At 37.8% G+C, this 17,372-nt stretch overlaps 1 protein-coding gene across 2 annotated transcripts; it reads left to right on the forward strand.

Annotated features, from left to right (window-relative positions):
• Positions 1 to 1,898: 1,898 nt before the first annotated feature.
• On the forward strand, positions 1,899 to 14,775 carry ralbp1 (ralA binding protein 1). 2 transcript variants are annotated; one of them, XM_008434327.1, is made up of 10 exons: positions 1,899 to 1,973; positions 3,864 to 4,182; positions 6,435 to 6,872; positions 8,123 to 8,472; positions 10,125 to 10,286; positions 11,051 to 11,182; positions 12,028 to 12,138; positions 12,231 to 12,352; positions 12,426 to 12,546; positions 14,150 to 14,775. In XM_008434327.1, exons 2-10 carry the CDS (start codon positions 3,933 to 3,935, stop codon positions 14,456 to 14,458), a joined length of 1,995 nt encoding a protein of 664 aa, XP_008432549.1. In that variant the 5' UTR covers positions 1,899 to 1,973; positions 3,864 to 3,932; the 3' UTR covers positions 14,459 to 14,775. The 2 variants fall into 2 exon arrangements, with proteins under 2 accessions (XP_008432549.1, XP_008432550.1); XM_008434328.2 differs by lacking the exon at positions 1,899 to 1,973 and adding an exon at positions 1,988 to 2,073.
• Positions 14,776 to 17,372: the final 2,597 nt, after the last annotated feature.

The following is a 17,372-nucleotide window of genomic DNA, read 5'->3' on the forward strand; positions in this document are numbered from 1 at the left end:
TATATATTATATCAATATTAAGTATAAATTTATTTACACGATATTAAACACAAAATACCGATTTTGTATTTCAGCAGTGTGACACTTTTGGATCAGGGACATGAAGAACAATATCTTTTTCATTTAATTTGTGCATAAATTTGCTGAAGCACCAAGCCAAACATTGATCCAATTCAACAGAAGAACAGACTCATAAGAGGAAAATTAAAGTTTCTAAATGATGAAACCTCAATCTAGAAATAAATCCAGCAGGAAGGAAATGCTGGAACTGAATCGAATAGGTTTTACTAACAGTCTGCACTGCAACAAAGTAATGACACCCTTTTAAACTTTACATTCTTCGTCTTCTGAGCAGATTGGGTTGTTTCTGTTTTATTTAGATGGAAAAAGTTTAAGTTTTATGGTGTAATTTTGTTAACCTCGCAAAAACCTGACAAATTTAAGACTTGCTGTAGATCTTAAGCTGAAGCTCAGCCATTCCAAGACCAAACGATCGTAATGTTGCTTCCTCCTCTGGATCTGCAGCTCATTAAACGTGGACTGAGGCGAACGGAGGGGACAAACATCCTGCGGTTTGATGAATCAGCACTGAGAGATAAAAAGGAGAGGAGCCATCTGACTTATCCATCACACAGTTTAAGAGCCAGCATCTGACATGAACAGATGATGCTTAGCATAAACTTCCCTGACCCAACTCCTTATTAATTAAAAAATATGGAAACGTGCCTCTAAACGCAACAGGAATAACAAATGTTCAAGAATGTTTTGACTGTGTTTCAAAAATATTTAGTCGGAATCAGGCATTTAATTTATAACACTATGTGTCTTTGTATGGACCCTTTGCAACTACGTCACTTAATCATTAGGCGCCATGATGGACGTCAGGAACGGGAGTTTTGAGCAGAGAGATTAAAATTGTTTTCCCAAATTGTTTTTTTCCCCAGTTTATTTATGGTTTCTACTTGTTCGAGTCAAACTAATTTGTCAGTGAACATAACACACCTGTTTAGGCTCATAAACGGCGGTATTTACAAAAATTGGATGTAGCTAGCTTAGAAACCGACCCATACCTCCTCCCTCTTGATCTATAGATCAAATTACCGACCTGAATTCACACCGCATGGTTTATATCACCATGTMGTAAAAAGCATTTCTCCTTACACCGGGGAAACATTAAAAACCTACAAAAGACTAAATGCTAGCCAGTTTTTTGCCATGTTTTTTTTTGGTAACCATGGAGCGGCACTGTCTCCATGGTTACCAATGATTAGACGTAGCTTCTCCATAATGCGATATTTAATGTCTTTCTAATCACACTTATTAAGTATGAACGCTAATCTTCTTAGCTTGTAAAAAAGTGTTCTCTACAAATTCACGATTTCACAGTTATGACTGTCCATCGCCGCTGTATCTTTCCTCAAAACTAATTAATTAACAGTTCAGCAGGTTATATACCGGATCTATTTAAGTTAGAACAGGGAGAAGTGCTTCCAATGTCAAAATATTTAGCTTATTGTATTTTCTTGACCTCAAAATGACAAAAGGCTCAGCAGACAGAAAATAAAATAACAACAAAGCTTGTGTTCAAATAAGTTTAATTTTAATTTTTGTTTAAAACATGTTTGTTTTTCATTCAGTAAAGTTACTCACGTGGGTGGAGAAGTGAGATATTTTGTTCTATTGAAAGTACACTTCACTATAATAAAAAAGTATGGTGTAATATAACTACTTCTAATGTTTTCCCCCCAAAAAGGCTACTTAAATAAATGCAACTGAGTAAACTGAGTAGTTACTACCTACATCTGGATATTAGATATTTGATTTCTTTTACTTGTCTGGTCTGCTTTACCTAAATATCAATTTTAACTTCATTTCCCATGACGCACTTGTGCATTCACGCATGCGCTGTAGAGTTTATTTGGTATATACACACAACCGGAAGCTCCACTGTGGGATTGCCCGACCAAGACTTGGTAAAGTTTATATTCTTTTAAATCTTACCCTGTAAAAATTAGAGAACGACTGTCTGAAAATAAGTTTTTGCATCTGCCTGGGAATTTATKAGGGTAACCAGTAAGTATTTATGAATATATCAGCTGGTTTTGTCGTAACCGACATGTTTCCAGCTAGCTGAAGTAACGTTAGCAGATGGGCCCCTTCTCCATTCAGACCAGAGCTCCACTTTATGGCTGTTTGAAGGAAAATACGCTTCAAAATACGCATTGACAACAAATCGTGGTATTATAATAGCAGTATAATTAAACAGGACTGGCTGTGTGGAGTTAGTTTGTTCAAATAGGACAGAAATGAATTGTAAATTGTGATGTCGATCTACCAAAGCAAACAAGGGGGAGATTAAAGTTGACGCTGCTGACGCTGATTAGTCGTTTTCTACAGTTTAAGCCAGTGTTATATTTACACAGTGGTTTGTATAACTGGTCATTTCTGTATTGTTGTATTGCGCCATGTTTTTACTTTACAGATAACAGCTGCGTTAGTCCTTGAAGCCACATCTCCTTTTAGGGTCATTTCATCTGCTTCCTAATACACTTTACAGCATCTCAGGTTCCTTTTTGTTTTCGTTGCTGCAGTAATAAATCAAGTCACTGCCCTGCTTTTCAAGCTGTCTGCAGGCATCAGATGCATGAATGGTGGGGTCACATGAATAAATGACTGTATGTTGTTGTTTTTGAATGGCAGAAGCCCCATCTGCTGGGTGGAGACCACAGCTGCAATCAAGAGGTTGTTGTTTATTTGGGCTGACTTTGCTTTAAGTTTGGAGTTTGCAAATCACTTGCATAATATTTCTGTTTTCTCAGGTTGAGGTTAGCCGGTTCTGCTTTTGTTTCCACACCTGAGATTAAGAGAYGCGTTAGAAAATGTGTGTCAATCATGTTTTGTTTTAAAATATCTAAGCTGATATGGGGTTGAATATTTTACTACTTAAATMCTTGTCACAAGAAACTGAGTAAAATTAAGTTGCTATTTAGATTTTYACTTAATAGGTGGCATATTTCTAAATYGTATTTATGTATTTAGACCAATTAGGTAAGTTAGAATATTATTACAAAATTGTATAGATTAATTGGATCTTTGTTTGTCACACAGACACAATTTCTGTCTTTTGTCAAATAGATATGAAAGATAAGCATAAAATATCTGTTTGAACTGTATTTTATTCTAATTCAGCAATAATTTGTATCATATCAAGACCTGCAGCTGTTTCTTGAATTAAAAGGTCAGTCGGAGACAAAAAATTAATACAATTTATACTTCTGCCAGTAACAATTATTGAAGTAATTGATTATTCTTACAATAATCGGATAAAAAATTGGCCCATTCTGCAGCTTTTTCATTCAACAACTCAAGGTTTTTAAATGCAATATTATAAATACATTGAAACACACAAAWAAACAAAGAATAAATTTAAGTAAAAAAATGTGCTACAGCCAACATTTATTTAATGAATTTAAAAATCTRTTAATTATTTGACAATTGACTAATTTGATAAAAATGGGCAAATTCTGCAGATTTTTCATTTAACTAATTAAGCTTTAACATTAGAAGAACTTTACATAAATATATATTTTTTATTTTGAATTAAAAATCTGAAACAGTTTTGACTTAATTACTGCTCTGAATATGTTCTTTCAGCAATTGATATTTATTTAATGATTACTCGATTACTAAAGTAGTGAACGATTATTTTGATAATAGATCAATAACTACTAATTGGACTAAAAGCCCTAATAATTTGCTTCTGTATTACACTGATCACTTTAGAGTTACTTCTTGTCAATCAGGTCACATTAAAATCTACTGTAGGAAAAGTGTCGACTCCTCTTGTTCCTGTTTCCACCCAGGTCTCCACCTGTGCAGGTGTGATGGAGGCGTGACGTGTCAGTCAGTGGAGCGATACAACCAGACCAGACATGACCGAGTGCTTCCTGCCGCCCAGCAGCAGCCCTGCCGAGCAGCGCCGGGCCGATCACCCAGGAGGCGTGGCCCGCACCCCGAGCTCCGAGGAGATCAGCCCCACCAAGTTCCCGGGCCTGTACCGCACCGGCGAGCCGTCGCCGCCTCACGATGGACATCACCACGAGCCGCCGGACCCGTACGTCTCAGACGACGACAAGGAGCACAGCAAGAAGAAGAACAAGTTCAAGAAGAAGGAGAAAAGGAGTAAGAAGTGGCTTCACTTTCTGAGAGTGTTGATTTTATTTGTATAGCACATCTCAGGAACAATCATGAAAATGTCATAAAACACCGAGTTCCTGTAAATCTAGACTAAAAACCCACCTGTTCAGAGTCGCTGTGAACGATGATGAAACACTGACCAACATTTTGATGTGTAACGACAAAATGTAGTGTCTACTAGTTTACTCTGTAGAGGAGCGCTGTTGTGATGACTTCCTGAAAGAAGGAAGTTTCAGAAAAAGAAGAAGTTTTTAAAATGACAGAGGTCCAATTACAAGGGGTTAAATTATGAATATACCACTTTTATATCCAACAAAGGTAACATAGTTACTTGATTATGCTATTAAATAGCACTATGTGCCTGGAAAACACATATTTGCACCTTTAAAGCAAAATTCACGGCTGAGTACAGCAGCCTAACTCTCCTCGCTCTTCTTTTTACTTATGTTTGCGACTCTGCATCGCTGACCACAGTATAAGGCCGCGCTGCTGTGAACTTGGTAACCCTACACAGGAGAGACTCTTTTAGGTCAAAATAGGTAAAGCGATGAATCTGCATTATGTAGCATTAATGTGTTAAATGTTTTAGATTAAATGCATAATAAATGTGCATCTGTTTGCAGCCCTATTTATGTCCAAATGCAAACATTGAGTTGGTTTCATGACCAACAGCAACTTATTTGGATTTAAAGTGACAGGAGGACCTCGGAGAGCTGATAGGCAGAACTGAGCAGAATAAAGTCTTATTATCTATGAATGATTTTGTGCAAAATATGTAAAAAACATGTTTTATGTGGCCAGAAGACCCTTTCTTAACGTGTTCACGGAGACATAGTAGGTCACCTCTAAAGTAATTAGAGCTGGTTAAAGACTTTTGCACAGAACTGAACATTGCTGATACGGCAGGACAGTGCATTTATGGAAACAGATAAGAGATGTTTCCACTTTCCCATCCTGTTCTCCCCCATAGCGTGGGCTGTTTGTCCACTTTGTGTCATCATTTTTCCACATCTGGAAGCAGCTCCAACCACACACTGCAAAAACACAACATTTAAATGCCAAAAGTATTTTTGGTCTAGTTTCTACTGCAAACATCTCAGCACACTTGAAGTAAGACAAAACTAACTTACAAGTAACTTTTCAGTAAGACATAGGAGCTTGTTTTAAGCTAATAATTCCATAATATTTATTTAAAAATACTTATTTTTCTAAAAAAAAAAGAAATTTTTCCTATAAGTGAAGTAATCTGCCAGTACAACTAGTAGTATTATCAATATGAGAGGAGTAGAGTACCCAAAAGTTGTACTCAAGTTGGAGTAGCACTACTTCAACATATTTTTACACAAGTAGTCGTCCAAGAAATTACTCAAGTAAGAGTAAAAAAGTATTTTGTAAAAAGTCTACTCAAGTACTGAGTAACTGATCAAATTATCAATCAGATAATAATTAAATGTTCCATAATCAGATGAACCAAAAAGTAAAGTTAAGTGGAAATTGTGGTATTTTAAGGATGAAAATGACATTAATTCATATAAATAACAAAATAAAAAATTTCCAAATCAGTTTCTTTCAATATAAAACTTGTGAAACTTTAACAAAAACTGCAGGTGTGTGTCTGAGTCTGGTGGATTTTTGGTTAAAACGTTTTTGTTTCTCACTCAATATGTAGAGAATTCAGAAATTTTACTCAGGTAAAAGAAGAGATACTTTATAATAAAATTACTCAAGTAAAAGTAAAAAGTATGGCACAGTAAAAACACTCCTAAAAGTCAATTTTTCCCAATTAAGTCTAATTGAGTAAATGTAACTAGTTACTAGCCAACTCTGATCAATGTTAAGTAATTATTTATCTAAAACAAATTCTCACATCTTGCTGAAAATATATTTCTAAGTCAGTTTTGTCTTATTTCAAGTGTAATAAGATATTTGTAGTAGAAACTAGAGTTGGTGAGATTTTGTGTTTTTGCAGTGCAGTGACCCAGTGAGAGAAAGGAGGGAGTGGATGATTCCCAGTGAAGGTGTGGAAGAGTCGACTGGCTGGAAATCTACCTAAACGACGTGTTTGTAGAGAGGAGAGGTGCTGAGGGAGCTGAGCTAAATCAGCAGCTGACCTCTTTTCCCTGTTCTCTCTCTTCACCCTCTTCCTGTTTCGCTGCCGTCGTCGTTCTGCTGTAGGAGCGTTTGATTATTTTTTTTCCTCCTCTCAGATTTAACCCCGTTTCTTCCTCGTGTTGCAGCTGAGGGATACGCCGCCTTCCAGGAGGACAGCTCGGCGGACGAAGCCGAGAGCCCGTCCAAGATGAAGCGCTCCAAGGGTATCCACGTGTTCAAGAAGCCCAGCTTCTCTAAGAAGAAGGAGAAGGACTTCAAGGTGAAGGAGAAGGAGAAGGGCCCCAAGGAGGACAAGGCCAAGGAGAAGAAGTCCAAGGACCTGACGGCCGCCGACGTGGTCAAACAGTGGAAGGAGAAGAAGAAGAAGAAGAAGCCAGCCTCAGAGGCTGAGCCGGTCCCGGTGGAGACCCCTACCGTCAGACCCATCTTTGGAGCGCCGCTGGCCGAGGCTGTGAAGAGGACGGCTCTGTACGACGGCATCCAGCTGCCGGCCGTCTTCAGGGAATGCGTGGACTACATCGAGAACTACGGCATGAAGTGTGAGGGCATCTACAGGGTCTCAGGTATCCAATTTAATCTGTTTATCATGCAGCACCAGTTCACAGTTTATCTAAAAAACACAATTTCATTCAATTATGTTGACCCAAGTTGTTCAAAGTAGGGTCCGGGGTCCATTTCTGGTCCCTGGAATCTTGACTTGACTACAATTTAAGAATAAATGAGGACAAAACTCACTTTTCTTTTTAGATGTGGTTGATATGGACTTAAAGTTTAGTTGCAATAACAGCAGAGTTGGTTAGTAACTATTTACATTTACTCACTCACATTTATTTGAGTAATTTTTGGGAATAATTTACTTTTAGGAGTGTTTTTACTACACCGTACTTTATTTTTTTTATGAAGTATCACTATTCTTCCTTGAGTAACATTTCTGGATTCTCTACCCACTGTATGAAGAACAAACATGTTTTAACCAAAAATTCCCAAAAAAGTTTTATATTGAAATAAATTGATTTGGAAAATTTTTTCTTTCTAATTTTGTTATTTTCTGTATAAGTTATTCATATGAATTATCTTAATTTTGATCTTTAAAATACCAAAATTGCCGCATAACTTTATGTTTTGCTCAGTTTGATGATGTAATTTGTTTGATCCGTTTCTCAGTACTTGAGTGACCTTTTTCCAAATACTTATTTACTCTTACTTGAGTAATTACAGCTAATTTTGACTTTTACTACAGTTAAAAATATACAAAAGTGGTGCTACTTTTACTTGAGTACTTATTTGGGTACTCTACACACATCTGAAGCTAACTAGCTAGCAAAAAGCTAGCTAGCTAGATATATTCTTGCTAGTTAGCTAGCTTCCTTGCTAGCTAGTTAGCTTCCCTACTTAGCTAACTACTAGCTAAATAGAGTCGCTAACTACGCTTGCTAACTAGTTAGCAAGGGTTTGCTAACTACCCTGATAGCTATCCTTGCTAACTAGCTTCACCCTTCTAGCTAACTCGCCAGCTTGCTATACTCAAGTAAGAGTAGCTAGCACTACTTCAACATATTTTTAGTGTAGTAAAAGTCAAAATTTGCCCTCCAAGAAATTATTCACATAAGAATAAGGTTAGCTAACTTTCCTTATATCCATCATGGTTAAATGTAGATTAATGTTTTTCTTAGGCATTGGCTCACTTCTCTTTCCAGACCATATTAGTCTTAAGTCTTAAAATCCTTTCAGAAAGAAGTCCTACATTTGAGTTGTTGAAACTTGAAGAACCCTGGTTGTCAGAAAAAAGCCTTTCTTTATTTCTTCTTGGCAGGTATGAAGTCCAAAGTGGATGAGCTGAAAGCGGCTTACGACCGGGAGGAGTGTCCCTGCCTGGAGGAGTACGACCCGCACACGGTGGCCAGCCTGCTGAAGCAGTACCTCCGGGAGCTGCCGGAGAACCTGCTGGTCCGGGACCTGACCCAGCGCTTCGAGGACGCCTGCGGCCGGCCGGCGGAGGCCGACAAGCTGGCGGAGTTCCACAAGCTGCTGGCCGAGGTGCCGACGGAGAGCCGCCTGCTGCTCTCCTGGCTCGTCACGCACATGGACCACGTCATCGCCAGGGAAACGGACACCAAGATGAACATCCAGAACATCTCCATCGTCCTCAACCCGACCATTCAGGTCAGCAGGCAGACCAGACCGCAGGAGGCAAAATATCTGGGTCTAGATATATCTGCTGTTAATGTAAAACAACTGTCCATCCATCCATCCATTGCTTCATCCATCCATCCATTAGTTCGTCCCTCCATTGGGTCATCCATTCATCCATTGGATCATCCATCTGTCTAGTGGTTGATCCATCCTTTGATTCACCCATCCACTGGTCGGAACATCTGTCCATCTATCCGTCCACCAATCCATCCATCAATTTATCATACATCCATGTAATCCATCTAACCATAATTTTTTCCATCAAAAATTCATCAATCTATTGTTTCTTTATCATTTATCAGTTCGTTCATCTATAAACCCTGTGCTTGTTGTAGTTTCCATATAAAGTATGTCCATCATATAAATGTGGTTAATTATTTTAAATCTGGGCGTTGTGTCATGTAGCGGTTAGAGCGGTCACCCTGTTTCCTGAAGCTTCGGTCCTCGACGCAGCCATTCTGGTTTGATTTCTGACTTTATTTCGTGTCACTCCCGTTATCCCCTTCATCTCTCTGCCCACTTCCTGCCTGGTAACTCTCAATGGAGACAACTAATGCCAAAACATCTTCAAAGTTAGACTCATAAAATACCTTAAAACTCTCTGATTTTGAATCTGGAAAACGTGAAATTATGACGTAAAAAGTTAGTAGTAACCCTCAATGTTCCCCTAGCAACAAGTTTAGTGAGTTTTTATTGGTTCTCTCATGAGTTTATGTCTGACCCGCTGGCCCAGTTCAGTGCAGCTAATTTATCCCCACTGGAGCCRTCTCTATGGCTGTTCCACTTATTCTGAGCCAGAAACATGTCTGTTTAAATAAACATGCAGGAGTCCAGGATTAGTGTAATGAGGACAAATAAATATTCAGAAATTTTTAGAGAAGCTGCTCCAGAAACCTATCAGCTGGCAGGTGGAAACATTTCACTCTGCAACGGACACAAAGATGAACATCCAGAACATCAATCCGGCCATTCAGGTCAGCAGGCAGACCGGACCGCAGGACGGAAAATATCTGAGTCTAGATATATCTGCTGTTAATCTAAAACATCCGTCCATCCATCCATTGGTTCATGCATCCATTGGTTCAGCCATCCATTGGTTCATCCATCCATCCATTGGTTCAGTCATCCATCGGTTCATCCATCCATCGGTTCAGCCATCCATCGGTTCATCCATCCATCGGTTCAGCCATCCATCGGTTCATCCATCCATCGGTTCATCCATCCATCGGTTCATCCACCCATCGGTTCAGCCATCCATTGGTTCATCCATCCATTGGTTCATCCATCCATTGGTTCAGCCATCCATCCATTAATTAGTCCGTCCGTCCGTCCGTCCATCCGTCCGTCCGTCCATCCATCCATCCATCCATCCATCCATCCATCCATCCATCCATCCATCCATCCATCCATCCATCCATCCATCCATCCATCGCTCTCTCTCCCTCTCTCTCGCTCTCTCTTTCTTCCCTTCTTTCCATCCGTTCCACCCGTCTGTTTAAATAAACACGTCTGATCCAGGATCAGTGTAATGAGGACAAATAAATATTCAGGAATTTTCAGAGAAGCTGCTCCAGAAACCTTCCAGCTGGCAGATGGAAACGTTTCCTTCTCCTTCCTTTCAGATCGGGAACCGTGTTCTCTACATCTTCTTCACCCACGTGAAGGAGCTGTTTGGGGACGTTGTCCTGAAGCCGGTGGTGCGGCCGCTCCGCTGGTCCAACATGGCGACCATGCCCGCTCTGCCTGAGACCCAGGACAACATCAAGGAGGAGATTCGGCGGCAGGTTGGTTTCAGTCCACCATCTTTTTCTCGTTTTCATCGGCTCAATGTGTAAAGAAGGGAGCATTATTGCAAAAGAACTGTTAAAGTAGTAACTTTTTAGAAAAAAATTCCTTTCGGAGTAGATTTTACCATGCTTTCACTTGAGTAAAATATGTTAGAGTGGTACTCGTGTATTCTGCCTACCTCTGATTAAAACATAAGTTGTTTTTTTAACCATAAAAAAAAAAAAAAAAGAATCGGAATTGTAAAAATTTGATTTATATTTTTTTTCCTCCCTGATCTTAAGTTTTCTACAGGAGAAAATTCTAATAACATTAATAAATGCAGTTGTATTTACATGTTTTTACGTTTTAAATTAATTAAAATTAACCTGAAATTAAATTCCTAACCTGTGTTTAGATAATAATTTTAAAATTTTAGGGATATTTATTTTTATTTCTTTCTATGTTTCCAAATTTTTAAAAAACATTTACAATGAAAGACGAGAAAAAAGGTTATTTTTTTTATTTTTTCACAATATTAACTTGTGAGCACAAGCATGTTTACAACAGAGTGAACCTCAGATTTTATTTCTTCCACCGTTGTTCTAAAACTAGCGCATAAAAACTACCGAACAAGTATGTTTGAGTCTGAATAAGTTTGGAAACACTGCAGGAACCCGGTCTTGGTGTTGTTACAGCCGTTTGTTGTTGTGTTTGACGCCTGCATGCTTGTCAGGCTCGTTGTTTTGGCTCAGTGTGAACCAGTGAAGATGTGTGTGTCCAGGAGTTCCTGCTGAACTGCCTGCACAGAGACCTGCAGGCGGGCGTGAAGGACCTGTCCAAGGAGGAGCGGCTCTGGGAGGTCCAGAGAATCCTGACAGCTCTCAAACGCAAGCTGAGGGAGGCCAAGCGGCAGGTAACGATCCCGTCGTCCGGAATGATCAATTATAGATGAAGGAAAACTCAGGAGGCAAAAAAATCACAGCAGACATTTAGCTGTTGCTGAATCCTGCATAAATTCAGATTTATCGATTATTAAAATTATGGAATTAAATTGTATTAATCAATAACTGCAGCTCCATCGTTATGCTTATAACAAAACATTTTCCCCATGTTACAAATAAAATAATCTGCCAGTGGAACTATAAGTTTATCAATATTCAGGAATTATTTATCTAAAATGAGCTCAGATTTATTTTTACTTTGTCTTATTTCAATTGTACATTTGCGTTAGAAGTTAGGTTGAAAATACTTGATAAAATGTTGCTTTTCTGCAGCTTGTCATTTGAAAATGGTCTCAAAATAACAATATTATAGTTTATTACAGTAATTGCTGGGACAACACCGCAAAAACACAAAATCTTATCAAACATTTTTTGTCTGGTTTCTAGTGCAAATATCTTCGCTTTGTCTTATTTTAAGTGTTCTAGTTTACGAGTAATTTTTCAGTAAGACGTATTAGTTTGCTTTAAGTCAGTAATTTCTCAATATTGAGGAAATTGTGCTAGTTCCAGATTATTTCACTTATAACAAGACATTCTCCCCATGTTAAAAGTTAAAAAATCTTATTCAATTTTCATGAATTATTGACCTAAAACGATGCTGAAGAGTTGCTTGTAAGTTTGTTTTGTGATAACATATTTGAACTAGTGACTAGACCCAAAATACTTGTAAGATTTTGTTTTCTTTGAATCTACATCTGATTTTCCTTTGGAATAAAGCTTATTTCTGTTCTATTCTTTTTCATTCGTGTTGTTTCAGGAGTGTGAGAGTAAGATAGCACAAGAAATCGCCAGTCTCTCAAAGGAGGACGTGTCCAAAGAGGAAATGACTGAGAACGAAGAGGAAGTCATCAACCTGCTTTTGGCACAGGTGACTCATTCATACACTTTCATGTGACTAAATCACCAGCATGCCAGTAAATTCAGCATTAAAATTCTGCACAACTTCTTTTGGGTGATCAGGAGAATGAGATCCTGACCGAACAGGAGGAGCTGATCGCGCTCGAACAAGTGCTGCGGAGGCAAATCGCCACCGAGAAGGAAGAAATCGAGAGGCTGAGGGCGGAAATCGCAGACATCCAGAGGTAGCAGAAGAGCAGAGAATCGTTTTAATTTGTGTGATTATAACGTGGTAACAGCGGCATGTTTCCTCATCAGTCGGCAGCAGGGTCGCAGCGAGACGGAGGAGTATTCCTCAGACAGCGAAAGTGAGAGTGAAGATGAGGAAGAGCTGCAGATGATACTGGAAGACCTGCAGAAACAAAACGAGGAACTAGAGGTGAGAAATGTTCAGGATGGTTTAAAGGCCTGTTTGGGCACCAAGAGTGTAAAGTTAAAAGAAATGCTTGATAAAACTAAGAGCTTGCAAAAGTACTCCTACCCTTTAAACTTTTTTATTTTGAAACAAAAATCTAACATGCATTTGTGCTTCACTGTATTTAAGCCTCCAAGAAGTTATTAAATTACTACAATCAACTACTACTTTAGTAATCATTGACTGGAGTTCACAGCCTGAAAAAAGGCCATTTGCTAAAAGAAAAACACTCTGACAGCAGTAATTAAACCAAAACTGTACAAATATGTTACATATTTGCGTTTAAGATTCAAATAAACCATCCAGTGGCTTAACTTAGCTTTACCTGGTTCATATTAAGTAAAAAATCTCCTGTTAATCCCCTTTTGCATCCCATTATTAATCAGTTAATCCACAAACTAGTCAGCAGATCAGCCCTACACTATATTAAGCAGAAAGAGCCGAGCCTCTCACATATTGATGTTAGAAATATTTTTTATCTACAGCTGCATCGTTTGCTACAAATGATTAAGCGTTCACTAAAGAAATGCTGTTTCTGGATGTTGTACAAAAATGCAAACGTGCAGAAATTACCCATGAGAAAAAGAAAAAAGCATTAATGACAGTACTAATAAAAACCTACCCTATAATAATGAACAAACTTGTATTTAAGAGCGTAAAACAATAAAACAATATATGGTGCCTGATCAACCAGTAGGACTTGATTAAAGAAACAAAGGAAATATTTCTAAGTCTGCTAAAATTATTGTTGCATTTATGGAAATGAGATGTTTATTTTTTCATTGAAGCAAGGAATAAAATTGTTTATTTGCAGTTTTTGATGTATTTTAAATATTGTATACAAAAGGCTTAAGAGTTTAAATAAAAAAAATTGACTAATTGTGAGGATAATATATTAATCAACAGAAGAAAAGGATATTTGTCACACCAATCAATCAACAGAATAATTGATTAATACTCAGAACAAGCAATTAATTGTGAAAATAATTGATTGCGAGAATAGTTGATTAATCATCAGAATACTCGACTAATCAACAGGATAATCGATTAATCGTGAGAATAATATATTAATCGACAGAACGATCTATTGTCAGAACAAAAGATCATCACAACAATTAACAGAATAATCGATTAATAGTCAGAATAAGCAATTGATTGTGTGAATAATTGTCAGAATAATTGATTAATCATCAGAATAMTCGACTAATCAACAGWATAATCGATTAATCGTGAGGATAATATATTAATCGACAGAACGATCTATTGTCAGAACAAAAGATCATCACAACAATTAACAGAATAATCGATTAATAGTCAGAATAAGCAATTGATTGTGTGAATAATTGTCAGAATAATTGATAAATCATCAGAATAATCGATTAATCAACAGAACAATCGTTATGAGGATAAATTAATCATCAGAGCAGTTGATTAATTGTCAAAATAATCTTTTAATCAACAGAATAATTGCTTGATTGTGAGAATAATCAATTAATTGTCAGAATAATCAATTACTAAAATAGTCGTTAGTTGCAGCCACTGAAGTATGGACATTGTTTCCCTCCAGAACAAAAACACCCATCTGAACCAGGCCATCCACGAGGAGCAGGAAGCCATCCTGGAGCTCCGCGTCCAGCTCCGCCTGCTGCAGAGCCACAAGCAGCAGCAGCAGCAGCAGGAGATAACCGTCCCGCCGCCGGCCGAACAAGCTCCTCCCACTCAGCCGAGCCCGGAGGCCCGCAGCGAGGAACAAACCAAACGCTCCATCTCCACCGTGGCCGCCACTGGAGACGCACCCGCCCCAACCAACGGGAAGCCACTGAAGGATCCTTCAAAGCCGTCACCGAGCAAAGACAGACGAGACACCAACATGTGAGACGAGCGACAGTCGTCTCCGCAGATGGTCAGTTCACCTGCAGCATTGGTTACCAAAAACAGGAAACTGAACACCTGTATCCTCTGCGGCATCCTGACTTTGTTTCCCTTCACTGCAAAACAAAAAACCTAGAAACAGAGTAGCAGCCGTCGCAGATGATCCGCTACCTCTGTGGAAACTCCCAGGGACCATTTCATTCAAATCTGCTGTGCCAAGCCTGTTTAAAGGAGGATTAGAGGGTGACGATGATGGATGTGAGAGAGATTAGAGTTTATTTTTCACTAATAATTAAATCGAGAAATTATCACAAAATGTAAGATTGTTGCAAGTCCCTCAAATTTGACATCACCGACCACTGTGCCATAACTCAAGTCGCCAGAGAACCACGAATACGAGCGCTGGACGACTTCTGATCGGTCTCTCTGTATATTTTAAACTTCAGTATCATTCTAACAATATACATACACTGCAAAAACACAAATCTTACCAAGTATTTTGTCTTGTTTCTAGTGTAAATATCTTCGTAACCTTGAAATATGACAAAATTAACTAACAATTAGCTGTTCAGCAAGATATAGGAGCTTGTTTTAGGTCAATAATTACTTGATTATTGACTTCTATTGGTAGATTATTCCATGTATTTCATAATAAACAGGCACTGTGCTGTTACCTAGCAACCCCAGCCAAGCTCAGCTCATCACCTAGCAACCCGGTTCTAGTTCCACTGGCGGATTATTTCACTTATAAAATGGGAAAAATGTTTTATGAGTGAAATATTCAACTGGTGAAACTAGTACTTTACAGTCAATATTAAGGATTTATTACCTAAAACAAGCTCATATATCTTGCTGAAAAGTTACTCATAAGTTACTTTTGTCTTATTTAAAGTGTTTAAACATGTTTGTACTAGAAGCAAGACAAAAATACTTGCATTACGTTTTTGCAGTGTGTCATGCTCAATAAATGCCCTGATTTAATTTACAGCTTTTTAGTGACATATAGAGCTCTATTGCTGTTTTTTGAAATGAAAACTGAAGCAGAAAAACCTCAATTCCATCACAGCAAAATGTAAACAAGTGCACTCACCGGAAACATGGAGGTTTTAGGTCTAATGTTGATGTAGCACATCTGTGGGTATGTTTTATGTGGGATGTGTGAAGAAACCACTGAAGGGTGTTGTAGGTTATTTGTGTGCAGTTTATTTTTATTATTATTATTATATTATATTTGTGTTCCATCATTTCATCACAGATCCTTGACTCCTGGAAGGGACTGTCATCATTCAGATGCAACTTAAAGCGAAGGCGTGGTCTTTATTGTAAATTATAGCAATGTATTTTGAGCTCTTATGTTCTCATATGTTGATTTTTATATCATTACTGATTTGTAGAGATGATTATAGTGTGGCTGCCCATGCTTTTGTCTCAGGCTGGATATAACTGTATTAATCCTGTGACAGAAACCTACACAAGAGCTTCTCCTGGGGCTATTTTCACATTGTTTGGAGCTTTTGTACCAGACTGTTGCTGGCAGACTAATGCTGTGAAGAATAAAGTGTTGATCTGAATCTCTGCTTGTTGCTCACAGCCTGAAAGTTTGGGGGTTTTACTCTGAAAGTGTCAGAATTTTCCACTTTTTAGGTCCCAGTCTAATTAAGTGTTCCTTTTTAATATAAGGGTGTTGGAGAGCGATCCTAAAGCGATAAAACTGGTTCTTTAAAAGGATTTTTGTCAATTGTGACAAAAAAAAAATTCAGCGAGAAAATCACAAGCTTAAATTCTGACTCTAATCTCAAAATTCTGAGAAAAGAAGTTAAGAATTTTGAGATAAATAAAAAGTCAGAATTCTTCTTATTTCAGTTTTCATAATCCTCTTCCATACATTTGTCTAGTTTTACCTGTACACTATTTGTACCGCACCTTTCTGACATCATTAAGTAGGTTGAAACCAATACATTTTCCACTAACATAAAGAAATTAAAGATGACTCTGCAAAGTCAATTTCTAAGACTTTGGGACTCCAGAGTACCAAAGAGTAAAGACGCACAGAGAGCGTCTTTATCCACAAATAGTGGAAACATAGAACATGTTAAAGCAGTAACTGGTACTAAAAACATCCTGATGATTCTTTCTACATATTGCATAAAATTGATGCTAAATATCTGAAAAACATCATAGMAACAATGTCCATCCATCGTCTCATGACCTCAAATCTAAGTACTAAAATCTCAAAAACAAATGTTTTGGAATGGGCTATGCAAAGTTTTGACTTAATTCAAATTGAAATGTGGCTGAAGTGAAACAATTCTGCAAAGTAAAGTGGGCAAAAATTCCTCCTGAGCAAGAAAACTTTTTTTTTTGGTACATTATTTGGATACAAATACAACTCTTCTACAATATAATCTGCGATACAATAAAGCGTCCAATCTTATGTGAGTTTAAAAACATGGAAGCCAGCTGCAGTTTGAGGAACATTTATTTTCTTCTGTGGTTTTCGGGAAACACAACCCTAAGGAAAAACTTAAGGTTGTTGACTAAGTCTCTGTTTAGTGCAGGCTTGTCCATGTTAGGATTAATCTGTAAGTATCTTAGATGCTATTTAGAAAAAGAAAAACACAACAAAACAGTTAACAGTTCTGCTAATGTTGATGTGATATCACAGATACATTAATGATTTAATCGGACACCAACACAGCTGATCTGCTTTCTTGTGCAGTTATTTTGGCAATATTCTACTTTTCTTTCTCTGAATTTTGCAGTGCTAACACTTGTAAGCCATCATTATTAAACCTAAGAATTATTTTGTGAAATGTGTACCTWTTTACGCCATTCTAACTTTTTAAGATGAAAAAGATGTTACTGAAAATGTTTTGAAAAATGTTTTATTTTGAAAATCTCGATCGGAAGTCGACACA

Source organism: Poecilia reticulata, linkage group LG17 (assembly GCF_000633615.1).
Source record: "Poecilia reticulata strain Guanapo linkage group LG17, Guppy_female_1.0+MT, whole genome shotgun sequence".
In the NCBI taxonomy this organism is placed as follows: domain Eukaryota; kingdom Metazoa; phylum Chordata; class Actinopteri; order Cyprinodontiformes; family Poeciliidae; genus Poecilia; species Poecilia reticulata.

Excerpts from the sequence above, each read along its gene's own strand:
- ralbp1 (XM_008434327.1), top strand. The coding sequence starts at position 3,933 with ATGACCGAGTGCTTCCTGCCGCCCAGCAGCAGCCCTGCCGAGCAGCGC. Across the intron at positions 4,183-6,434 it reads CAAGAAGAAGGAGAAAAGGA|CTGAGGGATACGCCGCCTTC; the intron begins GTAAGAAGTGGC and ends CTCGTGTTGCAG. Across the intron at positions 11,183-12,027 it reads TGAGGGAGGCCAAGCGGCAG|GAGTGTGAGAGTAAGATAGC; the intron begins GTAACGATCCCG and ends GTGTTGTTTCAG.